The sequence below is a fragment of the Rhinolophus sinicus genome, chromosome 1 (genome assembly GCF_057876585.1).
Source record: "Rhinolophus sinicus isolate RSI-liver-muscle chromosome 1, RSI-T2T, whole genome shotgun sequence".
Lineage (NCBI taxonomy): Eukaryota > Metazoa > Chordata > Mammalia > Chiroptera > Rhinolophidae > Rhinolophus > Rhinolophus sinicus.
The window spans coordinates 210,367,008-210,386,022 of NC_142501.1; the positions used below are offsets into that span (position 1 = coordinate 210,367,008).

The 19,015-nt window shown below is 46.9% G+C and overlaps 1 protein-coding gene across 3 annotated transcripts in view; it reads right to left on the reverse strand.

Moving 5' to 3' along the window:
- The window catches only part of STX18 (syntaxin 18), a 106,889-nt gene extending 89,064 nt beyond the window's left edge, over positions 1–17,825 (reverse strand). The window contains exon 1 of one of the 3 annotated variants that reach the window (XM_019716690.3): positions 17,302–17,809. In XM_019716690.3, the coding sequence (XP_019572249.3) occupies positions 17,302–17,466 (165 nt within the window). In that variant the 5' untranslated portion in view covers positions 17,467–17,809. Of the gene's footprint in view, positions 1–17,298 lie in introns of all 3 variants that reach the window. The other 2 variants (XM_019716689.3, XM_088792913.1) reach the window with 2 other exon arrangements.
- Between the last annotated feature and the right edge of the window lie 1,190 nt (positions 17,826–19,015).

Consider the following 19,015-nt stretch of genomic DNA (forward strand, 5'->3'; position numbering starts at 1 on the left):
AGCTCGACGAGCTGGAAGGACCCAGGCGGAACCTCGGCACAGCCCCTCTCTGACTCCTGCTCCTCTCCCAGCCTCTCCAATGCCACTGCCCAGAAATTACCCTGAGGCCCCCTGGGCACCCTGGCCCCTTCCTCAAGCCTTTGACCTCCACCCCCACTCTGAGGTCCCCTCATCTTCATCTCTAGCTCAGAAGCCCTTCCTGAGGTCTATTTCAGTATTTACAACTGCCTGATACCGTGTTTCCCCGAAAATAAGACCTAACTGGAAAACAAGCCCTAGCATGATTCTTCAGGATGCCATCCCCTGAACATAAGCCCCAATGCGTCTTTTGGAGCAGAAATTAATGTAAGACCCGGTCTTATTTTCGGAGATACACGGTAAACGTGGGTCCCTTGGGTGTTCGGCATGCACCTCAGAGGACACAAAACTGAGTCCGTCTTGACCACATACCTGTGCCCCACAGTTGACACCCTGAGGTCATCTAGAACCGCTGATTTTCAGCGCCTACAGCCAGCAAGTCCCACGTGCTGTCAAACACACCGTGACTCTGTCCTCTGTCCCATCAGTCACCGGCTGAGTTCAGGCCTCCACTGTCCGGATCAGACCTGATGACAGCAATGGCTCAACCGGTCCTCCCCCTGCCTCCCGTCCTGCTCCCCTCTGCTGACTCTACCAGCTGCCCGCGCGGTGACCTTCCTAAAATCCATGCCTGGTCCTGTCAGCCCCCTGCTGAGAACTTTCTACCGTTCACCATTCAGGAGAATGAATGCCTTTCCTTTCTGAGTCCAGGGAAATCCTTTACCCTTCAAGGCTCAGCTCAAAGCTCACCTGTCCCGTGCCGCCCTCCCCCCAAGCCCCGCCCACGGAGCCCTCCCAGCCTGGGGCCTGGGGCCTGGGGCCCTGATAACAGCACTGGCTGCAGCTGCTTTAGTTATCTGCCCAGGGTCGGCCCTTCTCACTACACTACGAGTTAGTTTCTCCTCGTGGGGACTGTCCCCCGTGTTTGTACACCGATACCCAGCCGCTTGCCTGGCATATACTGGGTGCTCAATAAGCAGTGACTAAGTGAAGGAAGACGTCGTTCTCAGACACAGCCTCAGTTCAAAGCCCTGTTCATAATCTGTCTGGGGCAGAGTGAGGGGGCACGACTTTGAGTGTAATGTACCGCTGTTGTTGGCCACCCACATCCACTGCCCCCTTCTTCTGGCAACGGTTCCCCAGATTTCCTGGGAGTTATTCTTCTCCTGGTCTCAGCCAGGGTACTGGGCGGCGTGACACTGCTCCAGGGCTGGGTCTCCCGTAGGCCACGCTGAGCAGTGTAGCCTTTCCCTCTGGAGACAGGCTGGGTATAAGAATAGGCTCATGGCCCAGCCTGAGCCAGTGAGAAGGACTGACTCCCAACATCCTCGCGGGACCACAACAGAGCCCCTCTCTGCCTCTGGATGGGTCAAGGTGGGACAGTGAGGTCCTCAAGTGCGGCAGCTTAAAGGTGCCTTAAGGGACATGCTGACACCATGAAGGCAGAACAGAGGGAGTGGGAAAAACCGGACCTCTGGTGACACTGCTGTGTCCACAGGTCCAAGAGTGCCAGAGGTCAGGTCCTACCACGACTGCTCCGTGATAGAAATCAATTAAATTCCCTCGATCATTTACGCTCATTTGCATTGGGTTCTCTGCAACCTGTAATCAAAAGACTCCTGATACAGCAAGTTAATGTTTGTGGGGAAAAAAATCAAGCTACGCATTTAAAGAAATGCACCAAAAAAGAGAAACAGAACAAGGAGAGGGGGAGAGCAGACCACAAGTTAAATCTGACAGGCAATGGGACCAAAAAAGCCAACAGGAAACTCTAAGACGCAACTGAGAGAATGAGCTTCGTGACGCCTTCCATTCCAGCCAGCGTTAACCAGGCCCTAACAGGGGTGTCCTGCGGTACATTTATAAAAAGAATCAAGTTTTATAAACAGCTAGAAAAAGAAATAAAAAATAACGAATGCTTCTTTTTGAAAAGGCCTTTATGAGGAGGAAAAAAAAAAAGCTTTGGGATAATTTAATCTGGAGAAAGCAAGTCCTAGAGGCAATTTAACTTGTTGAAGGGTTATTTATAAGGAGGTGACTAAACAGCTGTTCTCCAATTTCACAGGGAAAAGAATTAGAGGAAATTGATTTCCATTTCGGTATGTAGCTGAAAGCAGGCGAAAGGCAGAAGTGCTGGAGGGAGAACTGTTAATGACGAAAAGAAGCCACTGAAAACCTGGATTTTTATGGCTCTTAGAAGATGAAAATCACCTATGTTGATGCTTCTGGTTTGGGGTCAAGCTCATAAACAAATGTTTGAGAATGCCTTCTGTTCACGTCTTCACGTATCACGTACTGCGTCCCTACTATGGGCCAGGCGTGCTGCGCGGCACGGGGAACACAGACGATTCAGAGGTGGTGACAGTCCTGTCTGACGGCTCCCGCACTAGCTACGAGAGCCACTGAGGGAAGGCAGGGCAGCATCACATCAGAGACCTACCCACTCCTTTTCCATCCCCATGCTCAGAAGCAAACAATATCGTTTGCGAGACGGCGCAACAGCACTTACAAAGTTAAGCAACAAAGCAATCATTAAATGACAACACAAAACCATAACGCGAAGGCTGGAACAGCCACACATAGTTCCTCGCTCAATGAGCGACACAGGCAGCAAATGATCCGCGTTCAGAAGACTCGCTTGGATGGCCTGTGCCTTAAGGACGGGGGAATCTGAGTACATAAAGGAGAGCGAGGCATCCAGGCAAGAGAGACAGCAGGAGACAAGCAGGGAGGCGAGAAAGCAGAGGCTCTGAACAGCGGAGCTTGGGAGCTTGGTTAAAGCGGGTGGGATGATGGGGGAAGCGTGGGACGTAAAACTGGGAAAGTGGGTAGGGCCAGCTTTGGAAAGATCTTTGAACACCAGCCAAGTAACTGCGAGTTCGTCGCCTGAGGAATGAGCAGTACTGAACACATTTGCTTCTGAGCAAAGCAACACGATGAAAGCAGCATTTTCTGCACAGTGGCTTGGCAGGGGCGGGGGTTGGGGGGGGTGCGGGGGGGGGGGTGTTCAGTGTTGTTGAGCTCAGGCTCAAGACGGTGAGGGTCGGAACCCACACAGCTGCAGTGGGATGAGTGAGAAAGAGAGGGAACACGAGGCGTTTATTCACTTAACCCATCTCCCAAATCTGTGTCGACTCTGTGCTCTGTGCCGTGAGGAGGAGCACACGGCCCCGGCACTCTTGGGTCCGAGAAGGAAGGGGACGGGGAGGCTGGGAAAAGGCAGACAGACAACTGTAAAAACGGCGGTCAGTGTGGGTGCAACACGTGTTGGGTAGTCTCTGACGCCTGGAATTTTATTTACATAAGCTGGAACAACAACAGAATGGCAAAATATAAACAGAAAAGCCAACCCTCCCAAAATATCACCTCATGTGTATCTTGGGAGATACTGATTTTTGCTGACAGTTGAGTCATGGAAAAGTATAGAAGCAAATATGCCCGTACTGACTGAACTGTACCAAGAAATGAATATAAAGAAGACTTCTAAAAAAGAAAGGTCTTTTTTAGGACTGAAATGTTTCCAGATTTCATCTTTTCACATAACAGATATATTCACCGATTTCCCACTTACCCACAGATAGGTATTTAGAAGCTTTCAGAAAATTCATCACCTCTCCTTGATATCTCTCTCACTCTCTTTTTTTAAATTTCTTTCCCTTAATTTAATTTTGATTTAACTTCCTCTTGTCACTGCTTGCTTACAAATCACGGCCTCTATGTCTGGAGTCAATTAGGGCTATAAAGTACCCCACCACGCCTTCATCTGGGGACCCATTTATATGTATTTTCTTATTTCAAGAGGTAGAACTAAAAGCCTGTAACTCCAAAAGTTTCCAATCAACCATCACATTCTATTCTTTGGAAAAGTATGCTTCTCTCCACAGTTAAGAAAAAGACATCAAACTACACGTTTTGCAAGAATATTTCCTTACCACCTGTGTAAAGATGAATTGTACTTTGGGAATTCATTTGCAAAAAAATGGGTTGAGTGTGTGTAATACATGCTTAATAGCAATAACATTAAAAAAATCTTTCTACCATTTAAAATTAAACGTAATTTCCTTATTACTTTAATGGAATCCCTTGGAGTTGAAGTATTTAACTAGTCCCTTCACATCAAGTATTCATTATATAATTCCCTCTTACTATTAGGTACATTAGGTATGTAAACTGTCCATTGACAGAATAAAAACACACATTTCCACTGAAACAAAAACAGGAGAAAGACAAGGCAGCTTGATTCAGAATCTGATAATGGGTTACAGATTCCATTCCAGTTCAGATTTATAGTCAAAAATGCCACAAGAGCCATTTACCACCTCTAACCTTTCAGGTCGTATTTGGAAGAAAAGTATGAACTGCCACATCATTGAGAGAAAATCTGGTTGAGCCTAAAATTCTTGACTTTTGAGCTAGAAAGGGAGAGAAAGAAATATATTGCCGATAAACCCCCTTTCAATAAAAAGGCAGAGATGAGTTGTCCCACATTCTGCCCACAGGGAGGAACTCACTCCCCGTGGGCCCTGACAGGCCTGCAGTGCACTCCCGGCTGTGGCGGGCCTACCAGCCTGCGGGCTAACCGCATCCTCCCCCACGGGATGCGTGACACACACACAGAAACAAGCAGAGGGCTGGTGGGCAGACACCTCCCCAAGTCAGTCATGCAGTGTGAACGCACAGCCTCTCCCCACTTTCCAAACCAACACCTCTCTTCCAGCCCTGCAAGCCCTTGGCTGAAGCCAAGCGGAAGTCAGAGAGCAAGGAAACCCAGCCACACGCTCCATAAAGATCAGCCTCCTGGGGCAAGAGCAGGGGGAAGGGAAGGGCCAGGAGATAAGGTGCGGCCCGTCACCTGCAGCTCCATTACCTGCTCCTCACACTCCTTCCAGCTGAACTGAGCTTTCCTCAGATCTGACCATCCTGTGCATCCCCCCCCCCGGGGGGGGCCTCCGTCCTGCGTTCACGTCTGCTTCTCCTCTCCCCACTTCCATAAGTGGACAATCTATGAGGCCCACCTAATGTCAACCTCACCCAGAAGTCATCTCTCTGTCCTCTGAATTCTTCAAGTTCCCCTTTTGAAGATTTCTATAATTACATATGAGCATGTCTTATACTTACAAGTTTACTTATTAGCTGACATGAATATTTGTGTGCATCTGTTTACTTGTTTACTGTAAGTTTCCCATTTGAATATAAGCTTCATGAAAGCAGAGGTTCTGTCTGCCCTATCTTTGCTCCGTCCCCAGGAGCAAAAACAAATATTTGCTGAATGAATAAACAAGTGAACGAACGCCCCCTTCTAGACTGTAAGCGTATTGATGGCCAGAGGAAAGTCACTCATCTTTCTCCCCAAACAGTAATCTAAATGCCCTCCTTACTCACAGGTAGATACTCAACAAACATAAGACAACTATAAAGCGGCTGCCATTTAATGAGTGTCTGTAACGCACAAGGTAAATGCTGGCGGCTTCACATACAGCATCTCCTTCCATCCCCACAACAGCCCTGAGAGGCAGTGTGGCAGAGCTGTGCCTGCAGAAAGGAGGCCCTCACTTCCCTCCGCTTCCAGAACTGCCTGCGGATGGCTCACAGCAGGGAATGCTGCCTCGCCGCCCCCCACCCCCACCCCCTTGCCCATCCCTGGGGAAGCCCAGGGCCACTGGCTGGCCAATGCAGTGGATTGACAGGTCGTGCCCCGCCTCACCGGGCAATTCTGGAAAGTCATCTGGGCTCCAGCGTTCTCCACAGAACTGACTGTTGAACAAACAAATAAACAAAATAACAAACTAGTGCCCCCAAGACAGAAAAGGGAATTACACTTTTTCTAATGTCTATAATATATAAATTGAGTCTTCTTCCTTCTCATAATTATACTATCTAAAACCATAAATCTTTTCTCTTCCCCCCAAAGCATACCTCAAGACTACCTGTAAGAAATGCATTAAAATACGTTAACTATTAAAATACAAAAAAAAATAAATCTGTGTAAGAGGTCATTGTTGATTCAAAAAGAAAAAAGTTCGGTTTGGAGGCAGCTGTATTTCCCGAAAGCTAGTCAGGCACTTTCAAATGTGTATGATTTATGGACCAAAGTGTGCTCCTACAGACGGCAGGTCATCTGACAACACGCCCGGGAGAAAAATCACCAGAGATCTGACCTACGGAATTGGAATGGCGACCGTCCTGGGACAGCGCTCACCTGGAGAGGCGGCAGACAGCCCGAGGACCACGCATGCTCCTCTCTGTCACACCAACCTGCTCGGGCGTCGCCTCCGAACCTGGGTTTCCTCCTCAGGAAGGGAACCTCACTTGCAAAGGGAGTCAACTACATTTATTAAAGCTTTCAGCAAGCGCCAGGGACAGTAGGTGCTCAGCAAGTGGTAGCTATTATTAGCCTTTATTATTTTGTAGAATGCCAACCAGAAAGCTATACCTCAGTGCAACATTTGTGGATGATTTTCTTGTATAGGTTAAGAAAGTCCGAACTGAAAAGCCAGCTGAGTTACAGGAAAATTACTCCCTTTTCAAAAGTTTTCATGCAGACTTCCTTTAAAGGGGGAGGGACCTCCCTCCATTGTGCATTTGATATATAATTAGATACTGCTTACTCACGACACTTTTCTAATGAAAAGGTATTAACTCTTCTCCACTACCTACTGCAACATCTCAAAAGCAACTCATCTTCCGAGCTTTTACTAGTTCTGTTCTGCTTTTCATTTCAAAATATGTGCCCATTAAAGAAATTCAGGATGATGGAAGCAGAAAAATAAATCACCCATAGTGCCATCAGCCAGCAACAGCCATTGATAGTATTTTGGTGCATTCCCTTCTAACTGTTATTTCTATGCCTAGAGCTTTTTGATTCTGTATACATAGTTTTAACTGCAGCTGGTTTGGGTAGTAATTTTTTCAACCTAATATGATATAATTCTTCTCATGTCATGACATACACATCAGGTTGCCTTATTTACCTGACAATTTCTCTGGACTTGGGAATAATGCTACAATGCCTCTAAGGAAAGTACGCGTGTAGCTGCCATCACCATCATCACCAAAACCATCACCGTTATTAAGACTACTGCTGCTAATTTTCAAACTCAGAAAGACCTCCTATTCCCAGAAGATAGGTCAATATTCATATTCATTTTCTTCAGGTTTGCTTTTACAATGAAATATTTAATTCATCTAAAACTTTATTTTAATGTGTGTACAGTATAAGAACCTTAACAACAAAACCCTTTTTTTCAAAGTGCTAACCAATTAGCCCCAAATCATCACTAAATAAACTTTCCTTTTTTGACTGACAATGCCTCTTTTGTCCAGATAAACAATTGTGGGGGCAGAGCCCCAGAAAGTAGTTTCCAGGCTCTCGGCCTCACATAGACAGGTGCTGGCTCAGGTAGTAAATGGCCATCAACTGTGATTGCATGGCCATCAGCTGTGGCTAGTTGGCCGTCAGCTGTAACCAGTGAGCCACTGGCCACTAATATAACTGCTGTGGCTACGCTAGGAAAGAAAGGGAGAAAGAGAAAAGAATGGGGGCTAGCAAGAAGATGGCGGCTGGGCTGGCAAGCGTGGATGGCGGTTTGCGGACAGTGTGGATCCAGCCTCCAGTGAGAGTATAGTGCCACCAGAGAGAATATAGTGATATGACTCCCCTACCTATGGCTCCGTGGGTGTTCCTTTTTGGCCTCACCATATCCTGTGTTCTTGTATGGGGAGCGGGAGCAGAGACCTTGCAGGCCGCCCCGCACGACAAATGGCGCAGCGAGCAGGGTCCCCCGCACGACACAATACACCCCCCGCGCCACACACACACACACCCCTGGCCTAATAGGCTACACTGATGGATCTATAAATCCACAAATTAATTTAGGAATAATTGATGTCTTGAGAACACTTTCTCTTCCCTTCCAGGGACACAATATGTGTCTATTTACTCAAGTCTTCTGTATCTCTCTACAGAACTCTGAAGTTTTCTTTAAATGGGACATTTACATTTCTTACTAAGGTTATTTCTAGAAATGCTTTTTGTTACTACTGTAAATGTTTTCATTCGATTTTACGGGGTCATTAACTAGGTATAGGGTGGCTACTGATTTTTGTGCCTTCTGCAATCTGGAGGCCATAAGGCACCTCCCCAAGTTCATTCCACACTCCAAACCAAGAAGCACCCAGTGGCCGAGGCAGCCAGTTTCCTCACTGTCGCTGAACTTGCTTGTGTTCACCCCCCATCCAGTTCCACTTGCTCTTCCAGACTCTGCCGCCGCGTAAAAGCTTTCCTGAGTCTGCCCTGGTTATCACCCCCCTTTCTACACCTCTCCAGCATCGAGAATCAGTTCTAACATTTAACACTTTCGGAAAAATTAGGGACATTTTCCTTTATATATATTAGGACAACCAGTTTTTTTTATATTTGTGAAAAGATTAAAGAGAAAATGAGTAAGGTAAACTTATATATTGTTTTGCCTTTTTAAAAGATGATAAATTTCAGACAAATTTGGTAAAAATATACTGTTTAAGTGATAAACTAAAAGCAGCCTAAGTAGCTTTCAATGAGGGTTCAAGTAAATAAGTTATGTGATATTATTTTTAATGGCTATAAGGCCAAATAAATTGGTGACATAGAACAATACGTACTGACCTAAAAATATGTCCATAATACATGGGTAAGTAAAACAGGCAAGGAAAAAAAGAGGGGCTACATAACAGTATTATAGAAAGATTGCTCTTTTTATAGCCAAGGAAAAACGTCTGGAAAGATATTCACCAAAATTCTAACAGTGGCTAGTGGTACTCACGTGAACTTTATTTTCTCCTTTATTCTGTTTAACCAGCTCTTACTACTTTTATAATCAGATTTTAAAATCAGTCAACTTCCAAAGCACGTCCCGCTGACGCAAGTCCATTATGAGAATATACAATCACTACTAAATCAAATAACTTTGAAACACAAACGCATTGTTTTCATCTAGGTGAAAAATTCTGAGTCCATAGGAACTCAAGGGGGTGGGGGGCAGCATAAGGCATGGGGTAGTTATCACTGCAAAAAGCATTTAAAAATACCTGCTGGGCCCTTCAGGAAGAAGAGCACTGAATCATGGCACCTGTGGAAAGGTCCTTAAGGAGTATCACCGCCTCTCATTAAACAAGAAAAATGGGCGAAAAAGCAGCGAAAACAAAAAGGAAGTTAGGGGAGTTCACCAAGATTCCATAATTAATTAAAGTCCAAAAGTAGTTGTAATTCAAACTTACACTTTTTAATTCCTTCCTCAATTTCTGTAAGTCAAGATACGCTGCTTCCTGTCACTTCTACTTTGCCAAAGCAGGCAAACGTTCATGTCGCCAGAGGTTTCTTATCATCTGTCTAAAAGTAAACATGAATTTGTACAATAATGTGAACTAAGACTCGCGGTTAAATATCGTTTCTGAGCCCATAAGAAAGTCGTGACAAATAGGCATATGTGGGACCGTGACAAGTGGGGGCTGGCAAACGCTAGTATTTATAGGCTTCGAGAACCTGCAAGTCAGGAAGAGAAAACATACTGAGTTTAAAATGACAACTGTGCTGCAAGCTTTTCACGTCTGAGTTATATGAGCTCATTCAACACATCATACTTTCATTCCTCGGGTTTATTCACTTTCTTCTAGAGGGGTTTTGAAGGGGCCTCTTTTTAAGTCAACTTTAAACCTAATGTGTTTTAAACGTGGTAAGTTTTTCATAACACAAGCCATAATTAACCACTGTAGACGTCACTGATACTTCGCCCACCAGAGGGAGCCCACATAGGTGTCCAGGTAACAAAAAAACCTCAAACACCAAGTTTGTATGAATTCTATGGTGATATTATTCATAGTACAATCAATACTGTAAAATCACTTAATAACATTATATTTCTATCCCCCAAAAAGAGAAAAATTAAATGAGATCAGGTATGTAACATCCTTAACAGAGTTCCTGACCTATAGCATAAGTTCAAAAAGAAACTGGTTTTCCAAAATTTGTATCGTCCTGAGTATCAGTGACAGTGCTCAAAGGAAACGGACAAACTGGTATTCTGAATTTATACAAGTTGACATGAGCTCGGTTGACACCTGTCCTGACAGATGCCTCCACCCTCAGTATGTAGACAAATCTGGTTCTCAAGTTTGCAAGGCAGAACCAGACCCCGGATGGAAAGAATTCACTTAAAGTGTCACCCTGAGGGGACCTGCTTCAGCAGCCCTATCCCAGTAAGTGATGCAATGAACTGCTGGTGACCTGCCAACCAGAAACTGAAGAAGGAGGGAACTCTGATCCATTCCAGATTTTTCTTGACATGAAGGAGAATATCAATGACCATCCTTGAGAACCACGCTTCTCCAATGCATGAGACGATCGTTACCACCACCGTGAGTTCCTTTCAAGAATAAAGCAAGCACACTACATGAGAAGCTGGCATCTTGAAGGGCGCGGACGAGTCTCTCTCCCCATCTGCAGGCTGGCCAGGTTGACTTGCCTTTATTTCTCACAATAAGAAGGCCCAGCCCCGCGTTGGCTGGATTTGTGAGGCAGGTCTCAAATCTCCATGCAGCTGGCAGGGTATATGTACAGTTGACCCCTGAACAATGCGGGGATGAGGGGCGCCAACTGCTGTGCAGTCAAAAATCCATATCTAACTTTTGACTCCCCAAAAATGTAACTACAGTCATCCGTCAGTATCGGCAAGGGATTGGTTCCAGGACCTCCCAAAGATCCCCAACTGCACATGCTTAAGTCCCCTATACAAAACGGCACAGAACAGTCAACAAATAAAGCCGGTCCTCCACACGCGAGGATTCCCAGCCTCGGATGGAAAATACGGTTCCCCATCCACAGCTCGATGAATCTGCAGATGCAAAACCCAGGGACGTACGGAAGGCTGACTGAACATTTATTTTTTAAAAGTCTGTGTATAAGTGGACCCACGCAGCTCAGACCCACGTTGTTGCAGGGTCAGCTGGACTGGGTATCTTATTTGCAGACTCCACTGTCTCCGAGGTGAGTGACAAAGTTGGAGAACCCCACTGGGTCTCGCTATGCTCCCGTGTGGGTTTACCAAGAAGCATTGCCACTGGGGAGTTACCCACCACCTGCTGCCTTAATAAAACTCCTGTGCCCACTGGGCACATTGGCTCTATTCTCTACTGCTTCAAACTGAGAGAGAAGAACACGTAATTGTGTTCTCTGAGAAAACGTCACTGTGGAATATGACCACTTAACTTTGCAACCAGAGCGTGGGAATTACTTCTGCGTCCTCCTCTTTCTAACCCCACTAGCTACTGAAGTAGAGTCTCCCTCCTAAACAGTGACTGCATCCATCCACTCCTGCCCAACCCTGCCATCACTAACTCAGCAGCTGTCACCAGAACTACTGGGACAGCCTCCTAACGAGCTCTTCTGTCAGCCTTGTTACACCCCAAACCCATCTTCAGTATTGCTGCTTATTTTACAACACACACATGATCCCTTCACGCCTCTGCTTGCAAAGCTCAGAGCACAAAGTGCAACGTCCTCAGCCCTGCTGACAACGCTGTCACCTAAGGGTGGGCAGGCTTTTTCCCTCAAGGGCCAGACGGTAAATACTTGAGGTTCTATGGGCCTCTGAAGGCCACGGCTCTGCCACTACAGCACGAAAGTGCCCACAGCCTATATGTAAACAAATGAACGTGGCTGCACTCCAAAAAAACTTCATTTACAAGAACAGGCAGCGGACGGACGTGGCCTGGGGGCCGAAGCTGGCAGAGCCCAGCTCTAATCCCATCCAGCACAGCCCATCGCCGTCCACGATGACCCCCACCAGGCCTCTTCCGGAAAGGGGCTCCAGCCACCCCAGTCTTGCGTCCGCTCTGCCATCCCCTGCTGTTGTACACCAGTGCCTTTGCTCACACTTCCCTCTGCTGGGAACGTGATGTATCCCGTCCTCTGTCTGGTGCAATGGCTCTCATCCTTCAAGGTCCAACTTGAGGGTCACTTTCTGTCTGAGGTCGCACTGATTTCCCTCAAGGAGATTTTGTTATCCTTTCTCTGTGTTTTCAAAGAGCTGGGCATGTCTCCTAGTTTTCTGTGTCCTCACAATGCCTGACACACATCAGGGGTTCAACGCTTATAGGATGATGGAATAAATCAGTGAATAAATAAATATAATGTCAAAAGCTGCAGTCTTAATATATCCCGGGGGAATTCAGAAGTGCAGTGCACACAAAGGGCTCACTATTAATAGCATGAAAAGTCTCTAGCACTGAGTTCTGCTTACAGTACACACTCAGTCATTACGACCCATAAAAACAGAGCAGCGTGAAGCTAAAAGAGGCCTTGGAGAACACTAACACGTGGTTTTTAACCTGTGTGTCTGAGCCCTACGGTTGGTTCCAAAGGGGCTCCTCAAGGAGAGGGCAGAAGGGTGGTAGAGGGCAGGATGCCTAACAAACCCCTCCTCCCAGCCCTCCTCCCAGCCTTAGCCAGAGCTGCGCCTTCTTCCATTGGTACAAAGGTTTCTGCATTAATATTATGTTACGACTAACAAATACACGCTTCAACAGCTCATGCTCTGTGCAAAGCCTGCAGCCTAAACCTACACGGCTTCCTGGTCTCCTCTCTCGTCTGGCCCTTCGGGCTTCTCACGGATCCTGCCACTTGTTGCCTGGCACCTTTGCTTCAAGCCATGCTCCCTCGACTGAAACCCCTAAGTACAATTACAGCCAGTCCTTGGAGAAAGTCTACTTCCAGCTACTCTAGGTAATAACCCAGGTGGTCCCAGTTCAACCCTTAGGTCCCCAAACTCGCACACAGGTCAACACTACATCGCAGAAGAAAATCAAGGAGGATCTGTGGAATCAATGTCGAGAGAGGTGGCTGTCACTCATACCTGAGTTTTATACTATTTATGTGTCAGTTTCTCCACTGGACTGAGGTAGGAACCAAATCTTAAGAAAATAATGAGTTTAACAAAGTAAAAGCTACCGTTTATCTAATGTTTACTGCAGACGCTGCACTAAGTATACACATATGTTGTGGAATATTAAGGCATCGTGTTAGGATCACACGGTCCCAGAACTGGAAGGAGCCCGGGACAGAAATCAACTAGCTCCAAAACTGAAAGCAAAGCAGCACAGCAGATTAACACACGTTCATTAATTCAAGAAATATTGATGGTTCAAGAAATATTTTTGAGTACCTATGTCCCTGCATTGTTCTAGCACCTATGGGTTCAGTGTAAGCTACACAAAGTCTTTGTTTCCATGACGTGTACATTCTAGTGGATAAACAACAAATACATGGATATGCGATATGTTAGATAATGAAAAGAATAAGGCAGAGTAAGGGACAGAAAAGGATGCTACTTTATCCAGGGCAGTCGAGGAAGGTCTCATGAGGGAAGGTCCGAGCAGAGACCTGAAGACCAAACCATGTGCAATCCGGGAGGAAAATGTTCCAGGTAGAGGGAACAACATATGCAAAGGCCCTGAGGGAGCAGTGTGCCGGCGGCGAGTGAGAAGGCCGAGGCGAGGGCGTGGGAGTAGAGGAAGAGGAGAGAAAGGAGGCGAGTCAGAGAGCCCTGGGGACCAGACCATCTGGCTGGCGGTCACTCTGAATTTCAGACTGGAACTCAAGATAATCAATTCCTAAGAAAATAAAAATATGTGACAGTTAGCTTTCACACAAGCAATGTAATTACACAAAGAAAACCTCATCTACATGCCTCATCTGACAGCAGAATTCCCAACAACTCAGGGTTGCTCTTATCTGATATGTAATCAAAGCATCTTTGTTTGACAAGAAATCGTTGCAGTTATCTAGTCTGAGCTCTGAGTTTTACCCATGTGGAAACTGAGGCCCAGGAAGATTACGTGGCCTGCCCTCTTAATGGCAGGTCTGGGCTATACCACAGGTTTCCTGTGCTTTTCATTGGCCCCTGCCGCCCCTGGACAGTTTGGCCACTTAGCGGGGTCTTGGTTTCCTGTGTGGTGCTTTCCCTGGCCTCTGTAACCTTCGTAAGTCAGTAAAAACATGAAGAGCTGCCATCCGAGGCCCTTCCAGACACATTCGCACACCCAAAGTCTGTCATTCCAAACAACCACAATTCCAGTTTTTCATTCCCCCCAGAGTGAAGACCACCAGGCAGGCAAGGGGGCGGCATTCAGGCACTGCGCTGGCCACTGTGGGGACATTTCCGGTGCTTTTGCCTGCCCAGCATTCCTCACTCCACACTCCTAGACACTGCACTCCCTTTTCCAAAGTTCGGGCGGGGCAACAGTCATAGTATCCCACCCACCTACTGGGGTGGACATACGACCTGGCCTTTGGAAGAACCTTATTGCTCTGATGCCACGATGAGAGCTCAGGATCCAGGCAGAGTCAACCAGTGTCCTTTCCTGGGTGTGATGTCGAAGAGCCAGGGAAAGAAGGCCCATGCTGTGTTTTCCAGCTACATCAGCCAAGACGTTCCCATTTGGCTCAGGTGAATTCACATGACTAGCTCACTGTTACCTGCAACTAAAAGAATTCACACGCATGCAGGGGCCAGCATAACTGTTCTCGTTTCATTTGTATAACAACCTTACAAGGTTGCTCTTACTTTCTCTATTTTAGAAGTGAGGAAACTGAGGTTAAGGAACTTGACCAACTGGACACATTAGGAAGCACTCAAATTCAGGTCTTTCTAACCATTCAGTCTCCAGTTAGGAATTCAGTATTAACTCAAGAAGAAATTCACTGCCATTCGAAAGCCAAAGAATTTTGGGTTTAAAATAGCAGTGGAAATTAAAGGTAGGAGGATGGGGGTGGGTGGGACTGCGTAATAAACAGAATTAAACTGGGGTCAAAGCACCTGGCTTCTACCTCAGGCTCTGTCCTGTGACCTCAGCTATTAGGACTCTGGGCAAGTCGGTTCACTTACTTGGGTGTTAGTTTTCTCTATATCTATAAATTGAGAAACCTAAACAACATGAACATAAGATCCTTTTAAGTATATACAGAAAAAAGACCATGGCTCCACTTTAGGCATACGGGTTCTATGTTTACTATGTGTCAGGTAAGATGTCAAGCAGATTTCAACTTGAATGTCAGGCCCAACAACTGGTAACGGTTGCCTGGGACACAATGTTGCAAAGGAATGAGCTCCCCAGATCTGCTCCCAGGGTCATAGGGAGGAAGACACGCGCACAGCTGATGCTTGCCATACATGTGCCAAAGGACAGTTGCTGTCCCCACTGATGCTATTAGTACCTGCATGAGATTTGCACCGATTCCTTCGTGCACTTATTTGGTTCCCATTTGCAAGCAAGGAATGAAAAGTACAAGACAGCTAAGTGGTTTAGGGAATATAACTTGGTACCAATGATGAAAATAGTCTAAACAGCCTACACGGGGTTGGGGGTAGGAAGTGAAGGGAAACAATACTAATCAGTATGGTTCTTTATGATACATACTCGTAGATAGTCTCACAGATCCTAATAATTAGTTTATCGGTTAAGTAGGTATTATCGTTTCTATTTTATAGAAAGGGCAAATGAGACTCAGGTAATAGGACTTGCCCAAGTCACCAATTATAAGTAGCAGAACCCAGAACCCAAGTCTTTGAAATCCAAGTCCTAGTTCTCTTTTCATTCCCAAGGCCCCATTGGTCCCCACAACCCAAACGAATTCACTAATCAAACTCTCACTGCAAAGCAGCATATTCATCATGGTTAGGGAGTTGTTCCGCTGTAAGCTCCTTCCCCAACCCCCACCTGAAACGTCATTACTGACCAGTATGCTTGTACTTTAATGGGTAGACATGCACGAGTATATAAATCAAACGTAAGTTAACCCAGCTCCACACTTCTGTGCATCCTCTTCTCGGAGCCTCAGATGCCCTTTTGCACCAACAACTACTCCTCTTTCAAGATTTGTTTCAGGCAGTATCACCTCTATAAAGCCATTCTTGGAATTCAGGTAGAACCGAACACATTCTCTTCTGTGCTCTACACAACACTTACAAGGCTTTACGGCACGTGTTTGGTTAATATGTCTGTTTCTCCCACCCGTCCTTTTAAATTGTGTTATTCTAACATAGTGCTGGTGAGAAGGTAGGTGCTTAATGAATGTTGATAAATGGACTGAATGGATTCATGTCGTCCAATTTACTTCCCGGTATTTGGCTGTCCTCTGCAAACTGCCACTCATTAATTCATGCATACATATATTCATTTAAAAACAGCTGAGTGTCTACAATGTACCAGGCATTGGACTGCATGCCAAACAGAAGTGGATTTACCATGAAATTAATGTTCAAGCTTCAGGGCCCCTCCCACTTACACCTCCCAAAGCTCTGAACCTTCTTTTGTGATTTTGCATTTTAATTTCTTAAAGAAAACAGACAGAACTGTATAAGCTTCAAGCTCCACAAAATCAACACCTGCCCTTGGTGCTAAGGTTACAAAAGCGAACAAGGCAAACATTGTCTCTCCCCTTACCGTTTCCTCTCCCCTTACAGAGGTTAGTGGGGAAGACAGACAATCATTTGTTCATGTTTTCATTCAACACGTACTAAGCAATGCTGAGTGGGCACCGGCAACACTGTTCCTGCCGGAAGACGACGGTCCCTGCTCTCCTGCACGACAGCCCGCTGCATTCAATGACAGAAGCAGCAAGACGACTGTAACAGAATGTCCGTGCAAGACACCTTACACCGGTCTCAGGACGTACGGATCCCTGGCATGAGCCCGACCTACTGCAGGAGACAAGGGGCAGAGGCAGGCGAGCCGAACACGACCTCTGACCTCAGTGCGGGGGTGGGGGGTGAGGAGGAGCAAGAGAGACAAGTGAATAGACGAGGCAAATGCACCGCGGGCGGTGCTGCGACAGGAGCCAGGATCCGTGGGGAAACCTCCCCGGTGCCCAAGCCCGCAGCGACGGCGACCTCACGCTCTGCAAAGCAGCCCACGAACTGTGCCGACTCACATTTCCCAGCAGCTCTTCCCCCTAAGGAAAGTCTACTTCGTAGAGTCCCCAGTATATGTCCTCGTCCCTCCAAGGCGGCCACGTTCCCAACACAGCTGTCGGCTCTGGGGCCCACTCTCCTGTCCCCCGTCAGACCACTTTTCTCCAAGCGCTTCCGTCATGCACAGCTTGCGCGACACGGTCTGTTTTGGAGTCTGGGGTCTGCGTGGCGGGTGCGTCCCCTCTCCAGCCCTCCGTCCCCATAGCAACCAGCTTACCACCTCGCGCGCCCGGCTGGAGAAGTCGCCTTTGGGCCGGGGGCTCCGGCGGAACAACTCGTCGCGGCTGCCCTCGACGCCGCCGCCCACCGCCACTCCCAGCGCCTTGTTGCGCGTCTTCACGGTCTTGACGCTGGCCCGAAACAGCAGTGTGATGTCCACCGCCATGGCGCCCCGCACTTACTGCCCCCGACCCAGCCGGCCCACGTCAGCAGCAGGCGACGACGGCGCAATCCCAGCCGCCGGAGGACTGTTCCGGCTCCGCACGCCTCCGCCCGCCAACCGGGACGCACGAAGAAAGGTTCCGGCCCCCGCGGGATGACCGCCGCGAGAGGAGAAAAGTTCCGCCCTCCGCCCGCGCGCCTGGGGGGTGCCCGCGGCCTCCCCAGTCCCGAGATGCGTACACGTGCCCCTTTCTTTTCGCAGAAAACCTGGTCCGGCTTGGCGGCACAGGAAGGTGCCGGAGCCCCGAGCCCTCGTGAGCCGGCCCTGGGCGTGTGGGCCCCGGGAGCGAGAGGATGCGGAAGCCTATGGGCTCCATCCCGCTCGTCGGCTCCCGCACGGACAGCCCAGCCGCGCAGGTGGCAGGATAAACGACCCAGCCTGACCTTTGACCTCAAGGGCTCTCCTAGTGCGGGACCGGAGCACGGTGCGGGACGGTGACAATCTGGGTTCAGTTAGTGCGAGGGCAAAGGTATGCGTGGCCCAGAGCCAGACGTCGGAGGCCTTTCGTTTTCAGCCTCCAGCCACCAGATGCCTAGTACCTGCCTCAGTGTTATTGTGAGCATTAAATGAGATGACACGTGTAAAATATTGTGACACTTCCTTGGCTCCTAGTGACCAATACAAATTAGTTACCGTTGTTAATAATCTCGTTGTTATTTATGGTGGGGAAGCACTGTCTCTATGGGGAAGGCAACAGCATTAGAGAAGGCAGGTTTGAAGGATGACTAAGAATTTATTAGGTGGAGACAGAGGTGAAGGATGTCACTGGTTTCTGTTTATCCCTGATACGTAATGTTTAAATATGCCCTTCAAAGTCATAGTTATGTAACTTGCACATTAATCAGTGAGCTCTTACTACGTTTTTGGTTCAGGTTCAGATGTAATCCACGATCTCATGGATTTCATTTGTTTTCATTTTTAAAGAGGATGCACAAATTGGATATCAAAACAGAGGTTGTCAAAGAGTGGTCAGCAAGATATAATTATTTTGATAATAATAAGATGTTATTTGACTTTTTACTCTCAATTCTCTCATGAATTACACACAGTTGAATTTTCCAGAGGCTGTGTGACTTGTGATATTGCAAAACACTGAATGCAGAACAGCTGTCTCCTATTAAAGCCAGACTTTAAAGAGATTTGCAAAAATGTAAAACGATGCCATTCTCACGACATTTTTTTGTTTGTCTTGGGAATGTATTTTTTCACAAAAATATACTATTTATGTTAATATGTTTGGATTTGTTTTTTTGAGTGAATATTTACAATTTTTGTTTTCATGTCTAATATGGTAAATACTGATAGATAAAACCCATACAGACAAAAATTGTTTAGGGCCTTCAATACCTTTTAAGAAGGTAAAGGAGTTCTGAGAGCAAAGGTTTGACACCCACTGTGTTAAATAAATACGTTTATCAAAAATTGATGTCAAGAAAGGACATATATGGACCTGAAAGGAAGAAGGAAAACATTGTTTAAAACCCAAACTATA